The 11,830-nt window shown below is 43.2% G+C and overlaps 1 protein-coding gene and 1 non-coding gene across 2 annotated transcripts; both read right to left on the reverse strand.

Annotated features, from left to right (window-relative positions):
• Positions 1 to 795: 795 nt before the first annotated feature.
• Positions 796 to 9,353, reverse strand: LOC110493712 (UPF0450 protein C17orf58 homolog). The gene is made up of 5 exons (XM_021568128.3): positions 9,204 to 9,353; positions 6,462 to 7,094; positions 5,939 to 6,025; positions 5,364 to 5,555; positions 796 to 4,196 (listed from the first exon to the last, which is right to left on the reverse strand). Exons 1-5 carry the CDS (start codon positions 9,265 to 9,267, stop codon positions 4,009 to 4,011), a joined length of 1,164 nt encoding a protein of 387 aa, XP_021423803.1. The 5' UTR covers positions 9,268 to 9,353; the 3' UTR covers positions 796 to 4,008.
• A 2,281-nt stretch (positions 9,354 to 11,634) lies between these two features.
• trnar-ccg (transfer RNA arginine (anticodon CCG)) lies at positions 11,635 to 11,707 on the reverse strand. Its single transcript has one exon. It is a non-coding gene; the product is annotated as a tRNA-Arg (tRNA).
• Positions 11,708 to 11,830: the final 123 nt, after the last annotated feature.

The raw sequence follows: 11,830 nt of genomic DNA on the forward strand, positions 1-11,830 counted from the left end.
ACTATTATCAACAATGGACTAATGAAACAAATACCAAGAGAGTTTTCCTTTAACCTTCCCCTCTCACTGAAGACACACACACCCCTCCCTCTCTCTCTTCTTCACGCTCCCCCTTCACTCCAAACCCCTAACTGAATCCAGAGCTTTGCATGGACACCAAATGGACTACAGATGACCACAAGTCCCATCAATTCCTCTCACTGTGGCTTGGGGGCTGGAACTCTCTCTCTGTCACACAGGAAGGAACTAGGACAAATTCCCACCTCTTCCCCCATCCCAACCCCTTATCCCTATTCCTCTCCGTAAGGAATGTTGTCCCACTGTGATGGTAGCCGAGATGCGAGCGAGCTCCCGTTTCCTGCCCGACTGCATCTGTTCTCTCCAGCTCTGTTCCCAGATGGACTTCAAAGCATGGGAACGGCTTGGTTCGAAAATCATTCCCGAGGCCAGACGGAGCCCCTATTACACCCCAATTATGACCCTGTTTTTGGGCACTTAATCGCCAGGGGTTATCATCAGGATTGAAACAGTATTTTTAACTATACACTCCAGTTCAAATCTGTGTGCACCATACATAGAGATCCTATAATTCACTAGAGAGGATGATGTCATAGACACTCATAATTCCAGAATGTGTTCATCATGGCAACCATCTTGGTCAGGAATTAATCCAGAAGTGATTATATATGTAATTCTGTGGTGCCATTCAAGAATGTGTGTTTGCAAGGCTTCGGCTGAGTGTTAGCCCCCACCGATAACACATGAATAAGACCCACAGACCACACCGACACCCAATGAGTAAAAAACAAATACATCTTTATTAGTTCCATGTAGTATGAGATGAGATATGCGCAGTGCAAACCTTTGGCTTTTCTCTCATTTTAAGTATGATCATAGTCAAAGATGACAGGCCAGACCAAAGGTCTGTGGCCTGGATGTCTATCTTATCATCCATTCAAAGTTTTCCCTCAGGAATGGAGAGCCCAGGATCTCTCTTTCTCTCCCAGGGTCTCTCTCTTTCTTGATGTATGTACATACAGTGCCTTCAGAAAATATTCCCATCCCTTGGACTTTTCCCACATTTTGTTGTGTTACAGCCTGAATTTAAAATGGATTAAATTAAGATTTTGTGTCACTGATCTACACACAATACCCCAAAATATAAAAGTGGAATTTTGTTTGTAGAACAGTTTTTTTTAATTCATAAAAAATTAAAAGCTGAAATGTCTTGAGTCAATAAGTAAGTATTCAACCCCTTTGTTATGGCAAGCATAAATAAGTTCAGGAGTAAAAATGTGTTTTACAAATCACATAAATTGCATGGACTCATTCAGTATTCAATAATAGTGGTTAACATTCTTTGTGAATGACTACCCAACCTCTGTACCCCACACATACATATAATTAATTGTAAGGTACCTCAATTGAGTAGTGAATTTCAAGCACAGATTCAACCACAAAAACCAGGGAGGTTTTCTAATGTCTCTCAAAGAAGGCCACCGATTGGTAGATGTGTAAAAAAGAATACAAAATAAAGCAGATGCTGAATATCCCTTTGAGCATGGTGAAGTTATTCATTAGGTTTTGGATGATGCATCAATACACCCAGTCACTACAAAGATACAGGTGTCCTTCCTAACTCAGTTGCAAGAGAGGAAGAAAACTGCTCAGGGATTTCACCATGAGGCCAATGGTGACTTTAAAACAGTTAGAGTTTAATTGTTGTGATATGAGAAAACTGAGGATGGATCAACAACTTTTTGTCCTGAATGTTTGGGGCAAATCCAAAGCAACACATCATATTTTCAAGCATGGTGGTGGCTGCATCATGTTATGGGTATGTTTGTCATCAGCAAGGACTCAGGAGTTTTTTAGGACAAAAATAAACAGAGTACAGCTAAGCACAGGCAAAATCCTAGAGGAAAACCTGGTACAGTCTACTTTCCAACAGACACTGGGAGACACATTCACCATTCAGCAGGACAATAACCTAAAACACAAGGCCAGATATACACTGGAGTTGCTTACCAAGACGACATTGAATATTCCTGATGGGCCTAGTTACAGTTTTGACTTAAATCGGCTTGAAAATCTATGGCAAGACTTGAAAATGGCTTTCTAACAATGATCTACAACCAACTTGACAGAGCTTGAAGAATGTTACCAAGAATAATGGGCAAATAGTTTACAATCCAGGTGTGCAAAGCTCTTAGAGACTCACCTACAGACTCACAGCTGTAACCTCTTCCAAATGTGTTTCTAACATGTATTGTCTATGGGGCGGTGAATACTTACCTAATCAAGATATATTAGGATTTTATTTTTCATAACTTGGTAATAAATATTCAAATTTTTCTTCCACATTACAGAGTATTTTGTGTTGATCGTTGACAAAAATGACAATTAAATCCATTTTAATCCCACTTTGTAACACAACAAAGTGAGGAAAAAGTCAAGGGGTGTGAATACTTTCTGAAGGCACTACAACCTTCTTTCTCTTCTGCGTTCCCTCTTCCTCTCCTTCCTTCCTCCTCCCTCTCTCCTCCTCCATCTCTCCTTCCCTTGGCCACTCTCAAATGTCTCCTTTGAACTTTGTCCAGATCGGTTGTGGGTGTCTGTGTGTGTGTGTGTGTGTGTGTGTGTGCGTGTGTTTGTGCATGAGCAAATAAGGGTCAGAGGTGGCATTAGCTTTCACCTCACCATCTCCAAAGAGAGCCGGCAAGGAGAGCTGCACTTTTCTGAGTCCGTGTGTCCAGGTGCCCTGGGGGATCAGATTCCCGCAATCAGATTTACAAAAACACCCACTAATACCACCAGGTTCTCTAATGAAGTCTGTCTTCGCCGTCTGATGTTTCACCGTGTACACTTCTTTAACATTAGAAAACTAGGTTAAGTTTGGTCTCTTTTCTCAACTTTTCCCTCCTCTGGGGTTTGTTGTTGTTGATGCTGCTTTTCCAGTCTTACATCCCACCCCCCTCTTCTCTTTCACATACAGTAAAAGTGCATTTCCTGCAATCAAATGACAGGAACAAAACAGTGTGAAGATGCGACCGCTTTTCTTACAGGCATAAATAGGAGATTGCTGATATTGTACATTCAGTCAATAGGAAGTCCTTTAGAGTTTCCTACCAAGTTCGAAAGGTGAAATGTAATTGGACTCTTGCCGTTGGAGAAGCACCCGTGTGCAACTAGATCTGAACAGATCGTCTTTCCCATGGATGATTGGGATAACCTGGAACAAGCCAATTGGAGAGATGTGTGTGTTCGCATGAATAGTGGAGCTGGAGTTGGCAGTCTTCCTCCTTCAGGGTAATTATGGGCTTCTTTCACATGCTCGGACAACATCTTCAAACGTGGACACGGGACAACCAAAACATTCTGATGAAAAGTTGTGTTACATCGAATTAGCCAATGAAAATGTCCTCTACCTAAATGATTCCATTGAACCAGAACTCTGGGTTCGCTGGCAGAATATTGAAATCGTAAAAGAAACCAATAAGAGGGAGGCACTGATCTGACCCATTCATGTACCAGACATGAAAAAAATGATCATTTGAAGTACTACGACATCTTAATAAATGAGTATAGAAGACTTATGAACAAAGAGATATACTAGAGAGCTCATCTTTTACCTTTACCTGTTAAGTGTGCCCTCTATCCAACTAAATGCTCATGCACAATAACAGAGAGCAACAGTGTGAGGAAATCTGATGGGGCAACACTTCAAGCAGAGGTTTGAAGACGAGAAGCTTTGATATAGACTCCACTTGTGTCTTCTATCAAAGAGGACGCAAAGCTACAAGGCAAAGACTGTACAGACAGACAAGCAAAAACATTATGACACAAACAAGTGCAGGAGGTCCATGCAGTAAAAAAAAAAACAACACCTTGGCCTCGTCCATCTACGTCTCAGCTGAAATGCTGTAGGGTTATAGGTCACAGTCACTTCATGTTGACGGCTGCAATGTCTTTTCCACCACTGCAGGGGGGCGATAGTCTGTTTTGGTTTCACCTACACTTGGAGCGGGTAGCCTCCAGGGCTTTCTGGTGTCTCCTCTTGTTGAAGCGCTTGACGTAGTTGTTGCTGCGCAGGAGGCCGTCGCCTGGCTTCAGTTTGCCCCCCAGCAGGGCCAGAAGGTCATTGGGAAGGTGGCGCCTCCGGTGGTAGATCTGGCCCATTACAATGTACCGGCTACCTATAGAATAGCATTGGGGTAAGAGAAGGTGTCAGTGAATTTATGAGCAGTATTTGGTCTCGCTGCTCAACTGGTAGACATGAGTTCAGTACCATTGACTATACTAGCATACCATATAGCATGGAGAAATGTATTGGGAATCGATTAGAAGTAATATGCTAGTGTTGATATCGGAACGTAGCCATGGTAGAACCTTATATCCCTCAAATTCAAAACTTGACCGCAAAGCCAGTTCCACTGCTTTTTTTCATTGTTCTCCTCTAATCAGGGACTGATTTAGACCTGGGACACCAGGTGTGTGCAATTAAGGATCACATAGAACAGAAAACCAGCAGTACTTCAGACCTCCAGGACAGGATTTGAATACTCTTGCCCTATATGGTCTACTACTGCACCATATAGGGCAGGAGAGCTACCATCCTGTAGGTACACTCCAACCCTGTTCCAGGAGAACTACCATCCTGTAGGTTCACACCAACCCTGCTCCTGGAGAGCTACCATCCTGTAGGTTCACTCCAACCCTGCTCCTGGAGAGCTACCATCCTGTAGGTTCACTCCAACCCTGCTCCTGGAGAGCTACCATCCTGTAGGTTCACTCCAACCCTGTTCCAGGAGAGCTACCATCCTGTAGGTTCACACCAACCCTGCTCCTGGAGAGCTACCATCCTGTAGGTTCACTCCAACCCTGCTCCTGGAGAGCTACCATCCTGTAGGTTCACTCCAACCCTGCTCCTGGAGAGCTACCATCCTGTAGGTTCACTCCAACCCTGCTCCTGGAGAGCTACCATCCTGTAGGTTCACTCCAGCACTAATCTAGCGCACCTGATTCTAATAATTAGCTGGTTGATGAACTGAATTAGGTTAGTTATGTAACCTTTATTTAACTAGGCAAGTCAGTTAAGGACAAATTCTTATTTACAATGACGGCCTACCAATGACAGCCTATTGTCATTCTGCCCCTGTTCAGGGGAAGAAGGACAGATTTTTACCTTGGAGATTCTGCAACCTTTTGGTTACATCCTCTACGCTCTAACCACTATCCTACCTGCCGCCCCAATTACCACTGGGTTGGAGGGAAGCGCTCCAGGAACCGGATTGGAGAGCCTTGATTTAGGGGATAGGGTGCTAATTGGGATGCGTTTATTGGTTCCTTAAGTTGACACTTACCTAGTTTGATGTCAGGACAAGGCTTGCTACATTTGTAGGTGTCCAGAACTAGGAGACGCACTTTGAGAAAGAAGCTGTCTGGAGTGACGTAGAGGCGGCTCATCTTGTAGAAGCCATCGCTGCTCACCATCAGTGTGATGAGTCTAATCCCCTTACGCACCATGTCTATGTCATGAACGATCCCATTGACGGCTGAAATGTCAAAGGTAAATGGTCAAATTAAAGGTCATTGTTTTTAACTGTAAAGTGGATAGTAGCAGAGAGCACTCATAGGTACAGATCTAGGATCAGCGAAATTGACCCAAGATCAGCGTTTTGGGGCAACTTCACCCTGCACCATGGTGAGAAGACTCTACATGACCAAAGGGAATGTCTGTCAATCCAGTCTAAACTACAGCATGATTGGCAGGTTGCAAATAGACTACACCAGACATTGTGTCATGCCCTTATTTTGTCCCCTTTACCCTTCACTTCACTTCACTTGGTCTTTATGGAGAGATCACTGGAAGATGGTGGCCAGGCCATCCATCTCACTCTCATACAATAGTCTAACCATCGTTCACACACACACTCACCAAATTCACTGTAGCAGTAGTGGTCTCTCTCCTCCTTCTCCTTCCTGCACTCACTCATGCAGACGGCCTCGTGAGTGAAGTCAGACTCTGCGAGTCAGGGAGACAAAGAGAAAGGAAGAGAGAGACAGAGATGAGAAGAAGGAGAGAGAGTGACCGACCGTGCCTTGCCTGCTTCTGTGGAGCCAGACTTCATTCCAGTGTCATTCGAAGGACCAGAGTTGTCATTACAGAACCCAGGCGTCGCATTCCGCAGGAGGGGGCTCCACGTTCCCCATCCTCCCCGCTCTGGTCTCACCCCTTAATTACTGCATCCTAACTGATCTCACTTAGGCATATTTAGCATTGCTATCATGACCTCTCACCCCCCAAGACTTCACACAAAGGGACATATTCAATCCAGATGTAGGCAGCAACTTGTGGCTGGAGAGGTAATTAGCTAACTATCCCGAAATCGCAGCAGTCTCACTGTCACGACTCCCTTTGTACCATACATAGTGTGGGGGTGCAGTGTCACTTTCCGTACCTCGTTTCAGGATGTCGAAGTGGTAGAGCAGGCTGGAGGAGCGACGGTTGAGGAGCACAGATGAGCGGCTGTTATTCCGGTTGGCGCCGCCAGACTGGTACAGACTGGACTTCCCTCCAGGGCGATTCTCCTCCGGGTCCAGCTTTCTGGTTGGGGGGTCCCTGCGAGGGGAGGTGGCTGGGTGAATGTGGGGCTGGCCCCTGGGTCTGGAGTTGGGGTGACTGTCCGGGTCAATCTGCGGGGGGTTGTTGAAGTAAGTGTGGGGGTCTCGGTAAGGGTCCATGTTTACTTTTTGTGTGCGGTTGGTAGCAGCGGTAAGTGGCGTTTTGGGAAGTGCTAGACTGGCCTCGCCGCGGTTCTTCTCGCTGTTGTGCTCGATCAGGCGGTCATTTTTAGGGCCCTTCTTGCTCTTGTTGTGGGGGCCGGGGCGAGGGTCACTGTGCTTTGGCCAGACCCCAGAGGGAAGGGGGTGGAGGGCGTACTTGGGGTCTCCAGCTTTGCTGCTCTTTTCCAGGGGCTCGTTGATGGTGAGAGAGGGGTCTTTGGCCCCTAGCCTTGTGCTCTGGTTCTGGCCAGGGTTGGGTAAAACACTCTGGCCCTTCTCAGGGGGGGTGCTTATCACGGAGAACAGCTCTGGATAAAGCAGGCAAGGACAGTTACACCCAGCAGTATATTATAACTGTATCATATCAATGGCCCCTATATCATACCTCCATCATATAAGGTTCTGAGTACAGTTGACTGCTTCTTAATATAAGCAATAGCTTGAGACTATCAATATTTTTTTAACTGTCAGAGCTGGGTAAAAAAAGCATTCCAGTTCTCTGCCCCTTCCACTTAGAAGAAACTACAAAAGGGCATGAAATTACAAGAGCCTGTCTCCTTGAATGTGTTTAAAGCAAGGGTAAAAACTATGGTGAACAATGAAGTGGGGGCTGTCAATGTTCTGACCCCAGGATGCACCACCCCTCCCCAAAGTATCTTGCCTGCTCAATCTTTAAATTGCTGTTTTTCAAACTGTAATGCTCTGTGTTTTATTATGCTGTAAATGTGTGGTGATATTTGGCCAGGTCTCTTGTAGAATAGATATTTCATCTCAATAAGACTAACCTGGTAACATAAAATAAAAACATTTAAAAGAGTGTGGGCACTGAACTAAAGCATGCAAAGAGCACTGCACATATACTATTCAATTGTGTTTTTTTTGTTTTTTTGTGTCACCATATAATCTAATCTATTGATATTACATTGTCATTTATAAAGCCATTTTCATCCAGATCTTAGAAGTATGTCTGTATAGTCTTACTGTCAGCACACAAGCCAAACACCCAAAAGTAAAGTAAAACATTCACAGGATCAAATCATTGTAGACTCAATGATCAAAATCGACATTATGGGGTGGCAGATTGACAGGCGGTAGCAGTTAAGAGCGTTGGTCCAGTAATTGAAAGATCACCGATTCGAATCCTCGAGCCTACTATGTGAAAAATCTGTTGATGTGCCCTCGAGTAAGGCACTTAACCCTAGCTGCTCCGGTAAATCACTCTGGATAAGAGCGTGTGCTAAATTACGTAAATGTCTAGTGGCAGTATGCTTTGTAATTCGAACTAGCTGTAACTGCCTGACACCGATAGTTGTCAGATTAGGAGAATGTCAATCTTTTTGTGAACTCCAGCTTTATGATATGCACATTTCAGATTATTATATTGTTGCAAAGTAGCATATACAAATATTTAATTAGATATGTCAGAGATTTAATTATAGGCTTATATTCGTGAAAGATAATTTTTTTAAATATCAATCATAAAATGTACTTTAATTCCAAACATAAATATACATAACGTTCTGCTATCCAGGAACTCATATCAAGCTGTGTCAAAGGAAGGCGCGAAAAATTGCCAAAGACTCCAGCCACTCAAAGCCATAGACTGTTCATTATGCTACCGTCCGGGAAAAACGGTACCGGAGCATCAGCTCTCAGACCAACAGGCCCCGAGACAGCTTCTGCCCTACGCCATAAAACTGCTAAATAGCCATACTGTTAAAAGGTAAATTAAGGGTACCCAAACTACCTGCACTGACTGACCCTATGCACACTCGCTAGATGTTATACACACACACACACACACACACTACACTGTGACTCCCACACAAAACCCTAACATACACACATGACACACGCGCACACTCACAGACACTTTTACACTCATAATTTGCTGCTGCTATTCTTTTCCTAATTTTACTCTTATTAATTATCTATCCGGATGCCTAGTCACTTCGCCTTGACTTCATGTGCAGACTGTATCTACCTCAAATACCTCGTACCTCTCTCTGCACATTGATCTGGTAGGTTACTGGTACTCACTGTATATAGCTCCACTATTGTGTATTTTATTTTATTCCTCGTGTTAGTTAATATTTTTTTATTATTATTTTTAAACTGCATCACTTGGGAAAGGTTCGTAAGCATGCATTTAGTCATGTCTATTAAATAAATAAAATGTCGATTTGATAAGCAAATATATCTATTTCTTTATTGCACCTCTGAGAAAATGCTTTATAAATCACCATGTCATCACATTTACAATAGATACAAAAAAGTTTCAAATTATATTAGTTTTAAAACTTGCTATTTCCTAATGGATCTTCTGATCTACAATAATACTGTCACCATTCTTCACCATTCTTCTCCTTAATGTAATAAGACAGTTGGAAAGCAGCAAGAATTGTTACCCGACTTACCATTGTCCTCCGCGTCAGAAAAACTAAACCCAAGTACCAGCAGGAGTAGAATAATCACTGTCATCCTGAAAAGTACTATTGGACCAACTTCGAAGTCTGCTGGAGTGTCTCTGAATTCCTGAGGTTTATATGCCTCGAGCCTGGAATGGAAGGCGTGTCACTCCGAGGCAGAGGTAAATAGAGTGACATCAGAGACACTTCATTCATGAAGCCATTAGAGGTCCTATTAAATTCCCAATTCTATGCATGAAACGCCCTTCGGTCTTTAGTACTGTGTGTGGGGCATTTAAAAAAAACGTGGCCCAGATTTTTTTAAAGTAACATGGTGTTAAAGTTCACAGTTAGCGATTGTTATGTAAATTACATCTGAAAAGTACCAGTGGCCTGGCTTTGGTCCTCAACACGATTATCCATTATATTGACCAGATACTCTAGTACCCGCTCTAACAGTGAAAATAAATGTCTTCAAAAATGGGAGGCAGTCAGGAGGCGGCAAGATCAGGTGGGACAGATTCGCGTGTGAACGTTTCCACTAGTTACTTCAGCCCCAAAGTCAAAATTTGTCTATAGTAAATATTAATGAAAACAAAAATGAGCTTTTTGGTCTTAATTTAAGATTATAGTTAGGCATAAGGTTAGCAGTGTGGTTATGGTTAGGTTTCAAATAAATGTTTAAAAGAGACATTTTAATATTATTTTTTTCTCAAAGTTGCCGGGATGTCACGTGTCCTACTTATATTAGTACACTCGTAACAACGCAATCATTACGAAACGTATATTCGATCAAATAATCCACACGTAGCAAATGAGGACATTACATTTGTTGTAACCGAATTCGACACGCTCATTGATCTCCATACAAAAACTCCTCGCTTGGTGAGTGAAAAAAAAAAAACGCCACCTGCTGGAGAAGACAGATTTTGGGCCCAATTATCCCTCTCGCTTAGCATCTTCCTCTCTGCCCGAAATGAGAGCAGGTCCGCAACAAGCTTTCCCTGCCCTTAACCTTGTTCTGAACACCTCCAAAACAAAGGTCATGTGGTTTGGTAAGAAGAATGCCCCTCTCCCCACAGGTGTGATTATTACCGCTGAGGGTTTAGAGCTTGAAGTAGTCACCTCATACAAGTACTTGGGAGTATGTCCTTCTCTCAGCACATATCAAAGCTGCAGGCTAAAGTTACATCTAGACTTGGTTTCCTCTATCGTAATCGCTCCTCTTTCACCCCAGCTGCCAAACTAACTCTGATTTAGATGACCATCCAACCCATGCTAGATTACGAAGACGTAATTTATAGATCGGCAGGTAAGGGTGCTCTCGAGCGGCTAGATGTTCTTTACCATTCGGCCATCAGATTTGCCACCAATTCTCCTTATAGGACACATCACTGCACTCTATACTCATCTATAACCTGGTCATCTCTGTATACCCGTCGCAAGACCCACTGGTAATTTATAAAACCCTTCTAGGCCTCACTCCCCCCTATCTGAGATATCTACTGCAGCCCTCATCCTCCACATACAACACTCGTTCTGTCAGTCAAATTCTGTTAAAGGTCGCCAAAGCACACACATCCCTGGGTCGCTCCTCATTTCAGTTCGCTGCAGCTAGCGACTGGAACGAGCTGCAACAGACACTCAAACTGGACAACTTTATCGCAATCTCTTCATTCAAAGGCCCAATTATGGACACTCTTACTGACAGTTGTGCCTGCTTTGCGTGATGTATTGTTGTCTCTACCTTCTTGCCCTTTGTGCTGTTGTCTGTGCCCAATAATGTTTGTACCATGTTTTGTGCTGCTGTCATGTTGTGTTGCTACCATGCTGTGTTGTCATGTGTTGCTGCCTTGCTATGTTGTTGTCTTATAGGTCTCTCTTTATGTAGTGCTATGTTGTCTCTCTTGTTGTGATGTGTTTTGTCCTATATTTATATTGTATTTATTTTGTATTTTTAATCCCAGGCCCCCGTCTCCGCAGGAGGCCCTTTGCCTTTTGGTAGGCCGTCATTGTAAATAAGAATTTGTTCTTAATTAACTGACTTGCCTAGTTAAATAAAGGTTAAATAAATACAATTATGTTTGCCACTGTGAATGTGTAGCCTATACTGGTAAAAGTCATACGCGTAGAACCACTGCCCCCTTTTGGACACAATGTTACAAACCGTGAGGCGACGCTTGGATGCTCGTGGTATTGAACATTTCAAACATTTGTATTAAAGTCGTGATTAAACCTTATTGCTATGTATGTGATTGATTTGTATGGTACATTTTCGTGGGTCAAGGCTCCATAGCTTAGTTGTGACGTATGCAAATGCATCACATTTATATGAGACAAATTGTTGTCGGAGTGCATTCATCCGGTTTTATAATCCATGTAGCTATTATCAATCATTTATTATTTTCTATGTCATTTCACGTAAAACGGAAACTAAATACGACCCAGATGGGACTCGAACCCACAATCCCCAGCTCCGGAGGCTGATGCCTTATCCATTAGGCCACTGGGTCATCACGTTCCGAGTTAGCACGGGCACAATTTATAACATTGAAAACATGACGCCAAATGCATGAAAAGTTCCATAGAATGTGTATATTTTATTTCATGATGAACATATTTGCTACCAGGTTTAA

This window comes from Oncorhynchus mykiss, chromosome 17 (assembly GCF_057628025.1).
Source record: "Oncorhynchus mykiss isolate SJ-2025 chromosome 17, ASM5762802v1, whole genome shotgun sequence".
Lineage (NCBI taxonomy): Eukaryota > Metazoa > Chordata > Actinopteri > Salmoniformes > Salmonidae > Oncorhynchus > Oncorhynchus mykiss.